A 17620-nucleotide genomic window follows, 5' to 3' on the forward strand; every position below is an offset into this window, starting at 1 on the left:
CCCTTCAGAGCTGTCTGAAGCTCTATGAGAAATCCCATTGAAGCTCTGCTTTTAGAAAGCAGCCTCTGATTAGCTAAAAGGGGAAACTCAGTTTCAAAGGCGGGGGCGCTGGTCTTTTTGCTTCCGCAAAAAGATGGGAAAAAAAACTTTGACTGGCAGCTCCTGCTGCTCATCCTCTTGACTGCACCTGCTCAGTGTGTCTGCCTGAGAGCTGCATGTTGCATGTAGCTGTAGCATTAATTATTTCAGTCATGGACGACAAATTTTATGGAAGCTTTTAAAAGAAATGTACTTTTGTGGGATAAGAACACTTGTGCGGTGAGTAAAATACTTTGTGCTGCTATTAGCAGCACAAAGTACAGCTGGTACAGCTGTGTACAGCATTGGTAGTTTCTGTGTTCCACATAGTTTTACTGGATGCGCTACACAAATCACCAAGTGCGAATCCCAGTCCAGTCTATCCCAGTCCAGTCTAAGTCAAGTCTCGGTCCAGTCTTCATACCTATGGGCAGAGTGAGGAAGAAGGGCAGCCAGCAGAGGATGAACATCCCGACCACGACCCCGAGAGTTTTGGCTGCCTTCTTCTCACGGCTGAACTTGAGCAGCTTGACGGACAGCGTGCTCCTCCCCGCGCCCCCCCCGTTCAGACTGTTGGCGCCGGCGTCCTGGGTCCTGCAGTGAATCCGCAGGGTGAGCTCGGAGTTGGAGTTCTGCATTCGCTCCTTCATGACGCCGGCCTCCAGGTTTTTGGTGGTGCGCTTGGCCACGACGTAGACGCGGCAGTACATGGCGAGGATGACGGCCAGCGGGATGTAGAAGGAGCCCAGAGACGAGAAGAGGGCGTAGAACGGCTCCTCCGTGATCAGGCACACGGTGTCGTCCTGGAGACAAACAACGCATCACCGTTGCTAGACCAATCTCCAGTCTGTGTTGACCCAGCACATGGACGCGTTGACCTTTAGATTAATCTTGTCTCCTCAAAACTTAAGTTAATTCCAGTATTTAATAGTGCATTTGCATACAGTAGATAACGTTGGTCTGCATAATTGTGGACCGAGATGTTCACCTGTACTTGAAGTGAGTTTCTTTAAATAAACGCTGCGTCCTTAGAAGCTTTTTACTTACTTTGAAATATTTCCAGCCTTAACAGCGGTTCATTCATTGCTATTATTCGATCGGATATGATTTTTTCTAAAGCCGTCATGATAAGCCTAATAAGCAACAGCCTGTGCAAATATAGAGGTTCTGGTTAATATATGAGCTCGGCTGTATAACTGTTTGACTCTCCATATGGTGCTCTCCTGTAATTGGGTCCTATCTTGTAATGCAAACATATGAAAATCGATAACAGGCCTTATTAACCTATAAAAAGCCTCATTCACATAAAAATCATCTTGTGCAGCGGTTGTTTTAGTTTCCCATATTTCCCGCTCAATTCACTCTTCCTTGCATTGAATGGAAGACTGTTTTGCTCTGTTTGTGGCTGAGGGTCTCATACTTTTTTTTTTGTCTCAAGGTTTTAACTGGCTTGAACTATATTGGGATTTTGTGTCGCCTAAAATACTTCTGGAGTTTCCCGCGTGCTCCAGGCACACAGCAGATGGCCACATCTTCTCTTCTGTTTCTAGTATGTCCTGTTCTTTGCTTTTTGCCTCTTTGTGCCGACAGAGCTTTGGTAAAGGAGCATCTGGTGGATCCACAGACTGTAACTCACACACTGGTGGTGCTGCGTCTGTTTCGCCACTGCCTTCCTAAGTTTATCGGTGTGTCCATAGCGCCACCTTCTGCACCGTGCAGGATGCTTGCTCTGGTGTCACCCATGTATAATGCTGCCTTCAGTAGGGCTGCACGATATTGAAGCAACTTGCGATATGCGATACCGCTGTGCAATATCGCGATACCGATATTATTGCAATCAGAACTACATCAAGAGTAAAACTCAACTCAATTAGGAAATGTTTAACGAGAACTTTAACTAGAACTTTTACAAATGTATGAATTCAGTGTTTTTTTCTGTTGCATGCATGTTCAGCTTTTTGTGAATTGACTTTGTTTCCACCCTTCTGCTTGTTGCCATGACTACTGGATCACATGTTTTTACCCTTCCAATCCTAAAGACAGTGCACTCAACGCACCTGGACCGTGGCGCGGAAATGGAGAAATAACGAGGAGTCCCTGCGGCGTAAGTAGCATACTTGGTACTGCTGCAGTGTTCGGGACGAGGCTTACGGCCCGAGGGTCGTGTATGTTTGGGATGTGCTGGTCTGTGTGTTTGCGGTGCAGGAGGACGAAGTGGTGGGGACCGTCCGGATGGAGGAGCGCGAGGGTGGCCCATGGACGTGCCATGGCGTGGATCTCGAGGGGGGCAGAGAGATGGTGAGCCCTGCCTGTCAGACCGAGACCAGGGACCATGGTGGGAGCGAGTGAGAGAAACCTGCTGGTGTGGGCGTTCGAGCCCTGGCCGCCCTGTAGCTTCAGTCCTGTCGCAAGAGGAGAGGAGTCATCGTGGATAATGCTGGCCTTTATCTTATTGTAGGTTTAATTTAGTGGTGTTTAGATAAGTCCTGTTTTTAAGTCTATTTTACTAATTATTTCTCAGCCTTGGTCAAAATTCATCCTTCCATAACATAACCTCAACCCATGACACAAGTACTTCCTGTACTCAAAAGAACAAGATTCCTTGTGGATGGAACATGCACAGAACACAAATGAACGGTCCTTTCTATGGGGTTATTCCGACACATTACCAAATATTCGGGTTAGGAAAGGAGCAACCCAGAGGTCATATTTGGGTTTTTGCCGGTGTTTACATGGCCGTGCACAACCAGGTTATTGCTAATATTCTGGTTTTGAAAGGGTTTTTGCTGCATGTTGACGTAGTCTATGAGGACACCTAAACATGGCGTATTTCTTTTTTCCTTAGCACTTGTCGAGCTCTGTGTTGTAGAGTCCTAATCACTCCTAATTTGAGCAGAAGCGGACGGTTGGAATCACACAGTAGGTATCGGTCAGCGTGGGTGGGCCGCGAAAACAAAATATTAAAAACAGACTCTCACAGTTGGTCTATTACAGGCCTATAGACTTTAACAGGGATGCTGTATTATCACTGAGGCATGAATAAAGTTACACAAATGTTTTTATTCCATGTATATCTATCAGAACTTTACATCATGTAACGCGTTTCTCTTTCAGTCGTATCAACGAAGTACAAGAAAGCTAAGCTTAGCCCGGGGACGTGGCAGTAAGGGAGGCTTTGTTGTTTCAAGAATGTTCTGGAAAATGGTGACATTTTAAAGATACTATGCATTTTTTCTTTTAGGCACTTTCTTTTAGGAAGACCTCTGTTACGGCCCCAGGCCTCCAGTCTCCCTCCTATTTGTATATTTTTGTTTCTGTGGCTTAATTCCATGTAACACCATGTAAACCTCCTGCTGTGGTCCTGGGCTGCGGGTGCTGGATCGCCTTGGGAGTCCTGGCTGTTGGTGGAGCAGCTCTACACCACTTAAAGCCACACATTGGAACAATCGGGTGGCCAGTATGCCATTCGTTCTGTGTCTCTGGTGTTGATGCTTTGTGCTCAGAGACACTCGTTTTTCAGTTATTTCAGTTGTGTCACTTGTTTTACAGGCTTATGTGACTCGTGGTTTGAGACTTCTTAGTTTTGTTTTGTAGCTTGCTAAGCTTTAAGTTAAATTTTGGTAACCTTTGTGCATTCCCCTTTTGTTTGAGTTATTTTGTTTAATTTACCTATTATATTACCTTTTATTAAATTACAACTTCATCCATTTTTACATGTTGGGTTGTGACTTACCCTGGCAGAGCTGGGTCGTCACAACCTCAGTGATTTTGCGATACTTTGTGGCTTCTTCTAGTGATATTGATATTGCATAAAGTTTCAAACCCAGCTTTTTTTTAACAAACTGAAATGATTGACTATTTAACTGCACGATGCAAATATATCATTGCCAGTAAAAGGTAACTCTTCACCAACGACAGTGAAACTATAAACTGAAGAGAGTCTGTGTCCTGCTAAAGTCTACGTTATAGACGCGTATCCAAACCACTGTGGCCTTTGTGACATTTTCCAATTAGCTAATAAAAAAATATGAATCTTAAAATATGCAATACTGTGTCTAAGACTAAAGCAACAAACATTGATGGCTATAGTTCAGTGTTTGCTGAACCCGAGGGAACAGTCTGTTTGTGTGTGAGACTGTGGGGCAAACATGAAGCTGGAAAATAAACATTTCAGTAGCTGCTCTTTCCATATGTTTTTATTATTATTATAATTAAGTTGCTCTTTTAGTCTTGCATAGATACAGACGGCAACGCATCATACAAGGGGGCGTGGCCAAGCCACCTGTCAGGGGAATCAAAATGTTTCGCTTTTTTTAACCGTTTTCTGTTGAACTATTAACATATTTACCAATAAAGTTAAGCCAAAATCGGGTCTATACCAATGTTTTTTCATAGCAGAAGGGGCATTTGCATATGTCAAACATTAGCATATGTAGCATAAAGCTAACGTTAACTTCCTGGTTAGCATTGTCTGTTTTTTAAGTATTTATGGACTGTTGAAACACTTTGTGTATCTTAATTTAGTTGAAAAATATATTCAGCATTTGTTAAGGTGAAGTAATGTTTGTTTTCCCCCTCTGGCTGCTTTGGGAACCAATGGAACAGACGATCACAATATGGCAGCCACAGCTGGATATTAGTTTCAATGGATCCCCATGGCAACGTCCGATCTAGTGTTTATTATAAATCTGTGATCCATCTCTTATTTCAAATCTTAAAATAGCAGGTACCTCAGCAAAAGTATGAATTTAAGCCTCAGTTTTGCATATGTCCACTTTAAAACATGGGTTATACATTTTATTCTCTGTTGCTTCTCTGTAACCGTGGGCAACAAAATGATCAATGTGATTAAAAAGATGGGAGAGAGATTTAGGAGAAAAGCGCAGCGTAGAGTTGCATTGTGGGTAGTGTAGTCACCTGCGATGGCGGCTGTTTCCACCCGAGCAGCGGCCCAATGGAGATGACGATGGCCAGGGCCCAGACGCCGAGCATGGCCAGCAGGGCGCGCTGCTCGGTCACGATGGTGGGGTACTGCAGCGGGTACCGGACCCCGATGTAGCGGTCGATGGAGATCACGCACAGGGACATGATCGAGGCCGTGCAGCAGAGGACGTCCACCGCGGCCCAGATATCGCAGAAGATCCGGCCAAACACCCAGTAGTCTAAAACCTGGGGTGAGATAAGATGAGAGGTTACAACTTTTCAAATACTTATATGAACTTTTAACAATGCTCATACTTGAAAAACTGTAAATTAGCCCCCTACTAGTAACAACTCAACAGTACATGAGGTAACGGCTGGGCCCACGACAGCAGAACAAGCAGCTAAACTTCGAAAGAGTGATTTGAACATTTGCAAACAAACCATCACAGCACAACCTAATTTTCTTCAGCAGGTGTGTGGAGTGAAAAAACAACGCAGGTTTTTGTCTACGCTAACACAGAGAGGCCCCCGTACAGGTGGGAATGGAACCCGGGGCCTTCTGGCTATGAAGCACGAGCGCCAACTGCTGTGCCACCGTGCCGCCTTTATGATGAACATTTAGGCTATTTTATTTCAAAACCAACTTGTTATTTTATACTGTACTTGCACCGTGAGAGAGCGCTGGACCGTTTGTGTACATGCGTGAACCCAACGTCGTGTCTCGTCTCATAGAAATTGTATCTCAGCCCATCCCTGGAGGTTTGTGTCTCGCACCATTGAGGGTCTCGGGTTAGATGCTGGGGTTGGTTTAAACATGAACTATACAATAAAATCCTTCAACTGGCGAGTCCTAAAATAGCCAAACGCAAAGGACACATTTTACTGAAACAATAAAGTACTCTTGAACATGGGCCAAACCGCCTTTGCTCTGCCCCATCCCGTCAGATCTCAGAAGCTAAGCAGCCTGGTCGGTCCTTGGATGGGAGAAAGCCTGGGTGAATGTAGTGAGTGAGTGAGTGGTTGGTGGTGAGGGGCTGATGGCACAGACTGGTTGCCTTGCTTCTGTCAGTCAACCCTAGGGCAGCTGTGGCTACATTAGTATGAGTATGGCATGAATGAATAATGACTACTGTGTAACGCTTTGAGAAGCTTGGCAATACATCATTGTTATTATTATTATTTAAAATGTGCACATTGAACTGATTTCATTGTAAATCTAATCCCAATACACAGATTGACATTTCACGTAGATTTGATGTTTATGCTGTGCTACAGTAACTACTGTGTGAAAAAGAACCAGCCGCCAATCATCTGCTGACGAGCTGCAAACTGAAATATTTCAGATGTTTTCTCTGATTAAGGGATTCAAACCGCCCCTGGCATTTGTTTTCTTTTACCAAGACCCAATTAATCAAAAAATGTGAGCTCCTAAGTCAAGTTTGTGTGTTTTGGATCCATTATTTTAGCTCAAAAATATCAAACAAAGAAATGCCATATTTGTACTTCGAGGATTAGCTTCTAGCATGCTAACTGTTCAGCTTGTTTTAGATTTTGATTGTATTCAAGAGCAAATACATTTGTCTCAGTTTTTTGCGTGTGTGAGAGCATTTTTTTCCCGGGGCAATCACATCGTTCAGAGAATACAAATCCCATTCAGAATCTCCATTGACCCAAAAAATATTCCCGTTTTAATAGAACAATAGCAGCTAATCAGCTAAGTGGTAACACAAGGACACAAAACACGCAATTTTAAATTGAATCTTCAAACTTTTATAAACCACATTTCAGCGTATTTTCAAGTATTTGGTATTTTCTTTCCAGTAAATATCCACATGATGGTCAGTAGTTAGCACGTAGCCTGCGTCATACTTTTAAACTCTTAATATTTGAATTTTTTGAAAAGTCTCTGGAGATTTTGAATTACATTTTCACTTCTGGTGGAGCCTCGACTGCTGAGCTCCATAGGGATCAGGAGCTGCGTCACACTGGGCCAGCCATGTGCTGTTTACAGACACATTTTAGAGCTGAGTGTGTTTTCCTGGATCGGTGCATCACTGCGTTACCGTTAAATTATACCAGTATGGTTTGAAAAAAAAGTTTAGGCATAAAAAAAATAAAGTATTGAAAGCAGGTACAGAAAAGAAAAAAATCTTTGGAGGCCGAGTTCTGATACCAGTATTTTCTGGAGGACCAAATACCGAATCGCTTCAGCCATAGAAGAGGAAACAACCAAAGTAAATAGGATTACTCAAGTCTCTCACCTCCACAGTGGCAGAGACGGGCAGGACGGTGGTGCCCAGCAGGAGGTCGGCGATGGCCAGGTTAATGATGAAGTAGTTGGTAGCCGTTCTCAGGTGGCGGTTACAAACCACAGCCAGAATCACCAGGATGTTCCCCACGATGGCGAACAGGATGAAGAACGCGAGGACCATCCCGACCGGCACTGCCCGACCCAGGGAGAGGGCGGGGGCGGCAGGGGTCCTGTTCAGAGCAGGGGGCCAGTCCAGGGGGGCTCCAGACAGGTTCGAGGGGGGGGTGAGCGAGGCATTCACAGGGAAAGGGAAGGAGTCCAGTGAGGAGTTGGCCCAGAGGCTCATGGTGAGGTTGGTCTGGGGAGAGAACGGAGAGGGGAGAGTTTAGTGAAGATCCAGCTCCAGCTCAGATGTGTTGATTTATTTGAGACTTCTGTATCAGGTTTTAGGAACATTTTTTGAAACATCCCAGCAGATTAATTATAAGTGCAGCCTTAAAGAAGCTGCGTGGTTTGTGGTGAAACTTTGGCTTTGAATCAAGTGAATCTAACAGTGTGTACAGACTGTAGAACAGACTTCGCTTTATTAAAAAGTATCACAGCTGATCTCCATGGTAACGCAGGACAGTCAGCGCCATACTGGATGACAGCTTTCAACAAACTTAGGCAGAAGCTGATCCATATCTCTCCCTAAACGTTTGAAATTAAATAAACCAAATTGTCTTTAGCCAATAATATTAATAATAATACTAATGCATTAGTCTTATGTAGCGCTTTTTTCAGACGCTTTACAATTTCGTGCATTATTCCTTCACACCATACAAGGTGAAGCTGCGTATGTAGCCACATATTGTGGTAAACCTTTTTTGCTCGGGATGCAACTATTCTAGACATAATATTGTTCAATAGAGGCGTCTCAACTCAATCCCAGTGATCCCTCCACTGGCTTGATCCACAGGAAAACAGCTGCCTTTGAGCAACTTTTCTAAGGCGTTTAAACGCTCCGAAAGGAAAAAATAATGCACTTTTAAATGTGCTTAAACCTTTTTGTGTTTTTTAATGCTGTAAAATTGATTTATTTTCCCCGAATAGCAATTTAAACTGCCACTCTGAACGGTGTGAAACGTGCGTATAAACTGATCTCCCTGATGAGCTGAATCAAAGCATAAAGTCTGAAAACAGACACATTTGGTTAAAGCCTTTTTTAAACACCTCAGAACGGGAAAGAAGATGGTAAGAAGAGAAAAAGAGCTACTTTTTGCATAATGCATAAGTGCATATTATACATTCGACATTACCGTTTTTTTTAAACAGAGTTAACATAATTAAACGTGAGATTTTTGCTAAAAAAATTACCCTGACATTTTCAAACCTGTCATTTGCACTTATTTAGCTATTATCTACCATCCCGAAAATAAAGTGCACCTTACCCTTATCTCAGACTCTTGTCCCTTGTCTTTTTGATCCAGCTCCACTCTCTCCTTTCCCCCCCCCCCCTTTATTTATTTGATTGGGACAATGCATATTAATGAACAGTTGCACATGAGCACTGTAAATATGCCAGATTATAGCAGGGATGCTAGTTTCCATCTGTAGCCCCTCGGCACATACACAATTTACAATTTACAAAATGTGACAACACATCACTATAAATGCAGTAACAACTAAAAGTGTTCACAGGCCTGGTTTTCCTTTAGCCACTGTTTAAACGTGCTTTAAAAGTGGCCAGCGTTGGAGTCTCTCTGACTGATAAAGGGAGACTATTCCAGTTCTCTCACAGAGAACCAGCCCGTACGGTGGGATAAGTAAAACCTCCTCGTGTTTACTGCACTGAAACTGACCCGGGATCTCTCTCATTCCAAAGATGTTTTCCATCCACCTCCTATAAAACATTAGCTTTCGGCCGCTGCGCAATTTTTTTGGGGGAAAGTTTCAATAGCGATTTTTGTAACAAGTGACGCACTCAGATTTATGACGTATGTTTAAAGCTCTTACCCCCTGCCTTTAACCAGCACCATTTCTCTAGCCTTACCCAAATCTAAAAGCTTCTAGACCAGGGCTGCTCAATACGGGTCCGGCGATAAATTATAGACTTTAAAAACGTGGAGGATAGTTTTGTGTTCGCTCTACGGCGCAATAAAATCCAGGACATACCGATGGGAGAGCTTCAGCAGTCGAAGACGAAACGACCAAAGTGAACAGGATTACACAAAACTATGCGAGCCAAGTGAAATACTACTCCGGGACTGTTTCAGACAATTGCTAAAAGCTCTAAAAAGTCAAGACATCTACATTACATTGTCCAAGTGCAGTCTGTGCAATTTTATAGCAACTTTGAGTGTCTAGAGAAGCGCAATATAAGAGACTAATGCGTTATTATTGCTATAACTCATCTACTGGAACATTCTCACGGGCAGTTGTGCAACGGGGAGACTCGAGGTGATTCCCGCAGAGCTACATGTGTTGAACAATAACCACACAGTGCGCTGGGTGTGGGACATGAGGCAGTCATGACACTCCATGGGGCATTGAGACCTGTCCCGGCGCATACAGAACATATGATCGCATTCAAGACTCGACCATTTTTAGCATTTCATCAATGTGTAGGATGTTCTGTTTGGTACAATTTAACGTTACTTGTCATTATTTGTTCTACCAACTGTATAATTGGTGCAAAGTTGGGCTAAATCACACCCCTTTGTTTTCCAGTAACAGCACTTTGTTGCATTTTGTGTTCACCTCTTAACCCCCTCCTGAACCATCCACATTTTCTCCAGTTTGGCTTTACCCAAATCTAAAAGCTTCTTGAAAAAAGACAGAGAGACAAAAACATGACAAAAACACAACAAAAATGTGACTAAATGCGATAAAAAAGTGACAAGAATGTGACAAAGTGATGTTTAAAAAAAAAAAGCGAGGAAAAAGATCTCACTAGTTTTCTAATGAGGCTCTGGCCAATAGGCTGCAAGCTGCAATCGCGAAGCTTTTAGATTTGGGTAGAGCTGAACTGGAGAAAATGCGCTTCGTTCAGGTGGGGGTAAGAGCTTAATTCACTTTCAATCAAACACTTCAATAAATATCAAACTAGGGCTGAACAATGTGGACAAGATTTCATATTGCGATATTCCTGCCAGATATCTCGATATCGATACGATATAACTATGGGTTCGGTTTTTTCAGAAAACTAAAATCATAATACAAAAGAGTGCAGTTTTATTGATGTAAATCCTTATCGCTTATATCTTGCTTTTTCGATTTTAATATTTCGAATGTTCGTATCTCGATATAAATACGATAACGATATATTCTTCTTTTGCGATATTGATATCTTGAATGATTATCGTTCAGCCCAGGGGCGGACTGGGACTGAAAAACGAGTGTAAATGCAGCACTTCCACAAAGACATATTTCAACCTCCTGTCTTAACCGAGTGCCTTTTCTCGAGTTCAGCCTTACCCAAATCTAAAAGCTTCTCAACTGGAAAGCAACGGTGTAACGCTTAATTTGAAAGCTAAGCCTACAAAAGTGATCGCTGCATTTTTGTCACATGTTATGTTGTTTTTTGTGGCTTTTTGGCGTGATTTTGTCCCTTTATTTGACACTTTTTCCATCGCTTTTGTCATTGCTATGTCGTCATGTTTTCGTCACGTTTTTGCTACATTTTTGTTGCTTATCACCGTCGTTTTCATCGCTATTTCAATGCTTCACTTTTAAGCTTTTAGATTTGGGTAAAGCTCGGTTAAAGTGGGGGGTAAGAGGTTAAGGAGAAAATTACGAGGCCACATTTTAAGGTGAACACATAACTTAATGTAATAACTTAATGTAATTACTTATTGTAATAACTTACTATATCGCAACAGGTATCGGCTCGGTCACTGAATGTCGTGATACGCATCGGATCGTGACTAAAGTGGAGTCCTGTTTCAACACAATTTGTGGGGTAGCCTACACTAAAAACGAGTTATTAGCCTACGATTAGTAATGTAACAAAGTGCGTTGAAATAATTTAGACAAAATATCACAATAGCATCATGTTCAGGATAATTAACGACTGTCGCATCCCCCCCTCCGGTCGCGCGACAGGCTAGTGAGGCTACATTTTCAGTCATAAACTTTGCACTGTCGATTTCAAACTTACCCCAAAAAATCTGAGAAAAGTCGTTTAATCCCTCTTGATTTTCTTTTTTTTTTTTTTTTCTTTTTTTTTTTTTTTTCAAAAACAAAATCCCTCAAACGTCGCATTCATTAAATCCCATCCTGGACGGCGCGGTTTGGCAGCAGGTGCTCGCGGAGGGTCACCGGGAGGCACGCGCAGCCTCTCCCCGCCTCACGGTGCTTCCTATCGGGGTAAAAGTGCCGCTTGCGCCGCAGGTCGGGCGTCCGCGTCCTTTTGCGGCTGGAGGAATGTTTAATGCGGGAAAGTGGCGAGAGAAGGCGGAGAAGAAGGTTCTAGCGCAGACTGGTGCATCCTTCCTCTCTCTCTGAGCCGTGAGAGGCAGTTCTCCTGTGCGGTCCTCGGTCTGAGCGGCACGTGGTCCAGGAGCCGCTCATTTGAATAAAGGGTTTGTGATGCGGCAGCGGGAGAGAGAGTGAGCCGCGCGGACTGACAGTGGCTCCAGCTTTTGATCAATACTGAGTAACTGTTCGTCGTTGTGACATAAATTATGAGAAACAAAACTTGAAGTAATATGAAAATCCAAATATTTCGACAAATAAAAAAATATTAAAGCGATAGTCTGTAAGTTTAACCCCTTAACTCCCACCTGAACCGAGCACATTTTCTCCAGTTTGGCTTTACCCCAATCCAAAAGCTTCTGGAAAAAAAGGTGTGAAAAAGCAACAAAACTGAGACGAAAACAATGATGGAAATGTGACAAAAAAGTGACGAAAAGTTTGACAAAAAAGTGGCAAAAATTTTATGAAAAAGTGGCAAAAATGTCACAAAAATGACAAAAGAAATGACAAAAAAGTGAGAAAATTTGATAAAAATTTGACCAAAAAATGACAAAATAATGACAAAAAATGTGACAAAAATGTGATAGAAAATTGACAAAAAATTAACGAAAAAACGACAAAAATGTGACAAAAAAATTACAAAAAAGTGACAAAAATTTGATAAAAATGTGACAAAAAATTAAAAAAAAATGACAAAAATTTGATAGAAAATTGACAAAAAATTTACAAAAAAATTACAAAAAAGTGACAAAAATTTGATAAAAATTTTACCAAAAAAAGACAAAAAAGTTACAAAAATGAGTTGAATACCCAACAAAAAAATGATGGAAAAATAATCTGATGGCGTGAGGAAAAAGATCCTCTCGGTTCAGGCGGGAGTTAAGAGGTTAAATATTTCACACATGTAATAGATTGATAGATAATTGACCACCTGGGTCTGAAATTTAAGGTAACGTAAATAATATTAAATAATACAAAAAATTCTAAAGTCCTTCCCTTTGCTGATTTCAGCAACTAAATCAGAATCCGCGGGATACCACTTTGACCAATGAGACGAGCTTTTCCTGTGAACCGGCCTGTCAGGTCCAATCAGGGGAGAAGGGGGAGGAGCTTGATTGTTTACTTTTGAAAATGTTGCTCATTTTGCAAACTAGGAAGGCCTTTACTTTCAAATTTCACTCTATCTCTCCTTACTTTGCAAACTTACAGACTGTCACTTTAAAACTAAAACTATTTCTGAACACAAAGGATTAACACAAGCTACATGTTTATGTGTGACATTAAGCTTTTGTGAATTTAACGTCTTACCACCTTCCTTAACCGAGCATATTTTCTCCAGTCTGGCATTACCCAAATCTAAAAGCTTCTCGACTGGAGCAAAGCCTGTAGGCCAGTCAGTGTAGCACTTCATTTGAAAGCTAAGACCCTCAAAACTGATATAACTGACCTCTTTCCTTGAGTTCTTGATGGGGTTTTTTCTGCTTCTTTTTAATCTATTTTTTGTCACTTTTTGTGTTGTTCGTTTGTCATTTGCTCTTTTGTGGCTTTTTGTCACTTTTTGGCTCTTTTTTTGTTGCGTTTTCATTTTCGCTTTCTTCTCTTTTTTGTCGCAGTTTTGAGGCTTTTTCCAAGAAGCTTTTAGATTTGGGTAAAGCCAAACTGGACAAATTGTGCTCGGTTCAGGTGGAGGTTAAGAGGTTCAAATTTACTCGCAGTGACACAAGTAACTATACTTTATTGCAATATTACTCAAGTACTCGTGAATGTGAATGTAAGGGGCAGCCACCACAGAATGGAGTGAATGAATAATGTGTTCTGTATCGCAGGCAACAGAATAGTCCACAATGTTACCCAAAGTGCCTTGAAGTGAAAGTACCGAAGTATTTGCTGTAGAAAATACTGAAGTATTTAAAGTAGAAGTACAAATCAGTTTAAATATGTATCATAAAAGATAACTTTGCAGCATCAAAAACACAAAAGAGTTTGCCTGAATCCACCCTCTTTACCTTCCTGGCATCTGCACTGCGCCACCTGCTGTCCATTAGGCCTCTCACTCTGGGCCCTTTTTGTAATACAATATAAAGTATATCAAAAAACACGAAGGAGCCCATTTTCTACAAAAAATAATAAGAAATGGGATGGGGGCATGTGAAACCTTTTTGCTGCGCAAGCCTGTGAACAGCCCTGAGTCAATAACAAGTATTCAGGTCTACCCATCACCAAAGTACAGACAGCAACGTGTCATATTAGGGGGTGTGGCCAAGCGAGGGGGAAGCAAATCTCGTATGGATTTTGTTTCTGGCTGACTAGCATACATAAGCATATTTTAACACACAAATGAAGTGAAAGTCAAAAACTGGGTCCTTATGAAGGTGTTTTGTCCACTAGAAGCGCTGCAGAATAGCAATGAAGGATGGGTAGCTTCCCCAATTGCGTTGAGCGCAGGCTAACGGTAGCTCATTCATGCTAGTAATTTGGCTGGATTTTTGGAACTAGCTCCTATAGACTATCGGTCAAAAAGAAAACACGCTGCCAATGTGAAAGGTGCCGATATTAGCCTATCAACTCACACGACTGTTACGACGCTATATCAGTCTTGTGTGTTGATAAGCTAATATCGGCACCCTCCGCAATGGCGACGTGTTTTCTTTTGGACTGATAGGCCTATGTAGATTAGGGCAATAATAAAAATAAGGAAAGACAAAAACAGGACGATGTTGTGCGTGTTAAGACACACACGGAGGTAAGAATGACAAACCTGTGTTTGAGAGAAAGAGAAAGGTTTAAATGCAAAGTCAATTTCAAAGCCCGCCCTCATTTCCTATTAGGCTCCAGCCACTAATAGCAATGCTATACGTCCATTTTCAGTCTATAACTTGAAGGTTAGGGTATACTTTGATGTCCGTGTTGGGATCTTGTCCTTTGCATTTGACCCATCCTTTGATGCCCCTGGGGCAAACTGTAAGGAGCAGTGGGCGAGCGCAGTGCAGCGCCCAGAGACCCGTCCCAGATGTGGAGCCAGGCAGATGGTCAGAATCATCTGGAGGATTCACCTATTGTGCATGCTTTAGTTAGCTGTTATAACATAGCTGTTAGTATGAAGCTAACCTATATGTTCCCCCACTTCAATTGATGTTTTTTTTAATGAATGCTTGTCATTTAGTCTAGTCTTTTAGAATTAAATTAGGCTATCATTTCCAATAGGTCCTGACTCAAACCCTATGAACACAATTGTAAAATAAAAACCTATTTTTTTATGCTATAGTCTACTTTTTTAAAATCACATTTGTAATCTTGTGCATAATGTTGTGCGTAGTGATGCGCCGCGTATACCTATTGCTGAGAAATGTACAATTTCGCCTCTTGTTTGTAACCAGCTGATATGAACAAACAATATCACATCATGTTCCCCATGCGCTCTGTGTCTGATCTGTTCATTCTTTGGGGAACACAGGTAGGGCAAGGTGTGATTTGTATTTGTGCCATTGAACCTTTGTCCTTCTCTGTGTCTCTGTATCTTTATTTGGTAGAAAATGCATCCCATTATTCAGCAATTGTTAAAATGGTGGCGTTGTGGATTGCCCCTTCTGGCAGCTTCAAATGTGGATGTTCCTGAAGATTTGTAACTGCAAAACAAACATGGGTAAACGCACAAAATGATGCATGCAGGTTTACCAAACAGCTGAAATGTGTCAGAGACTCTAGTTCTCTTGCCTCTCATGATGTTTGAGTTTGTTTTGTCACATATCGCCCCGCTCTAACCTCCACAGTAGCTGATCTGTGCATACGTGAGAGCGAGTGTGATCTCAAACAGGCGGCATATGTCCTTGGTTGCTATTTTCAGTGTGTTCAAAATGTGTCCCATACCAAACAACAACAACCGCCGCCATCATGTGACGCACAGATGACCAATCAGAGCTCAGATCTCAGCTCTAATATCTTTTCCCCACTGATCGTATAACACAATTAGCGGCAAAGGCACAACAACCAAACAACAAACAGCTGCAGGGACAGTGATCGGCGTGAGAGACTAGGTTGTTCATAGTTTCACCAATCCTTCAACGCCTCCGTGCTGTCATCAGGGAAAAGACCACGGAGCCTCTGTCTGTGGCCCAACTGACTGAGAGACAGCAGCATTTGTATTTATGGTCTTCCATCCCACTTATGCCACTCTCGGGCCAACACGGAGACGCTAATGCATGCGTATCCACTACTGTAATGCCCTGCTCTCTGGTCTTCCCAAAAAGAGGATCTCAGGTCTGCAACGTTTACAAAATTCAGCAGCTCGTGTCCTGACGAAGACCAGGAGGCGGGACCACATTACACCGAGTTTTGGAATCGCTGCATTGGCTCCCCGTGTGTTTCAGGATCAACTTTAAAGTTCTTTTAATGGTTTTTAAATGCCTTAATGGTCTTGGTCCTTCTTATCTTTCAGAACTGCTTTAACCTTCTGAACCTTCACGGCCCCTTCGCTCCTCCGGCAGGGGTCTCCTTGTTATTCCTAAAGTTAAAAAAAGGCTCATGGTGAGGCGTCTTTCCAATATTACGGCCCTCGCCTCCGGAACCTTCATGTTTTTAAAAGCAGGCTCAAGACACACCTTTTTAGTTTAGCTTTTAACTGATATCTATTTATTTAGTCCTAATTATATATTATATAATTATGTTTATTTATTTACTTCGGGATTTTAAACTGTTATGAGGGTTTTTAGATAGTTTCTCTGGCCCTCTGGCTCGGGAGCAGTGACAGGCTGTGGCTGTGTGGGTGCTGTCCTGTGGGTGCTGTCCTGTGGGTGCTGTCCTGTGGGTGCTGTCCTGTGGGTGCTGTCCTGTGGGTGCTGTCCTGTGGGTGCCGTCCTGTGGGTGCTCAGGTGGAGGTGTGGTGGGATATCCTGGGTCAGTGCCCTGAAGCTGTGCTGGACTGCTGCTCCCAGTGCAGATGGCTCCTCATATGTTTTTTAATGTCCTTATATATCTCTTTATTTTATTCTGTGTGTGTGTGTGTGTGCGTGAGTTAGTGGGTGAGGGTGTGTGTGTAGACGGTGGGGTAAAAGTCTGAATGTGTGTGTAACGTTTGTGTATATCTGGAGGGATGGGAGGTTGTGGGTATTGTTTTAAATGTTGTTTTCTGTAAAGCACTTTGTGATGCCTTTTAGTATGAAAAGCGCTTTATAAATGAAATTTGATTTGATTTGATTCATTGCTGCGTTGTTTCTATCCATATTGCAGATGTGGTCAGCAAGGAAAGTTTACTCTAGTACTGGGGTTTGAGGTATCTGTGATTTACTGTAGTAGTGCTTTTGTTGAAAACATATTACTTTTGAAAGGTAATGATTATACTTTTTAGCCTACTGCATTTCTCTCCAAAAATGAAAAGTAAAATTGGCCGCGTGTTTAGTCCTATATAAAAGTGTTGTAAGACACACTCCTGAGCAGTAGGGAGCGCTAGTGCAAAGCATGTTAACCTCTTAACCCCCACCTACACAAGCAAATTTACTCCAGTGATTATCCCGGTATTTCCCAAATCAAAAATCGTCAAAATAACAACAAAAACAGAGACAAAAGGCCGATAAAGACAGTAGGGATGGGCGATACCACATTTTTTGGAATCGATTCGATACCGATACTTTTGGGGTCTTTTTTGTCGATACCAATACCGATACTGGTCATTTCATATGGGTGAATGTATTTCAACTAATATACATCTCTAAAACTGGTTATTTTATACAATTAACTGGTCAATTAAAATGATATTACTTTAACTGGTTAATTAAACAATACTAATGTGAAGTACTAATACATAAACAAAATTTTAAATTAATACTTGACAACGACAAACAGAACCTAAAACAGAATGATATGACTGGCTCAGTTCAATCCTTTGCTGTTGTGACTGTTTTGGCTCAGAACAAAGAA

At 42.0% G+C, this 17620-nt stretch overlaps 1 protein-coding gene across 1 annotated transcript in view; it reads right to left on the minus strand.

Moving 5' to 3' along the window:
• Positions 1 to 17620, minus strand: part of LOC306970795 (alpha-1A adrenergic receptor-like) — a gene marked incomplete at both ends in the record, with an annotated part of 29773 nt that overhangs the window by 6533 nt on the left and 5620 nt on the right. Inside the window, 3 exons of the mRNA XM_079566825.1 lie at positions 503 to 881; positions 4996 to 5247; positions 7263 to 7610. Of these exons, the coding sequence (XP_079422951.1) occupies positions 503 to 881; positions 4996 to 5247; positions 7263 to 7610 (979 nt within the window). The remainder of the gene's footprint in view (positions 1 to 502; positions 882 to 4995; positions 5248 to 7262; positions 7611 to 17620) is intronic.

The sequence above is a fragment of the Gobius niger genome (genome assembly GCF_951799975.1).
Source record: "Gobius niger genome assembly, chromosome: 11".
In the NCBI taxonomy this organism is placed as follows: Eukaryota; Metazoa; Chordata; class Actinopteri; order Gobiiformes; family Gobiidae; genus Gobius; species Gobius niger.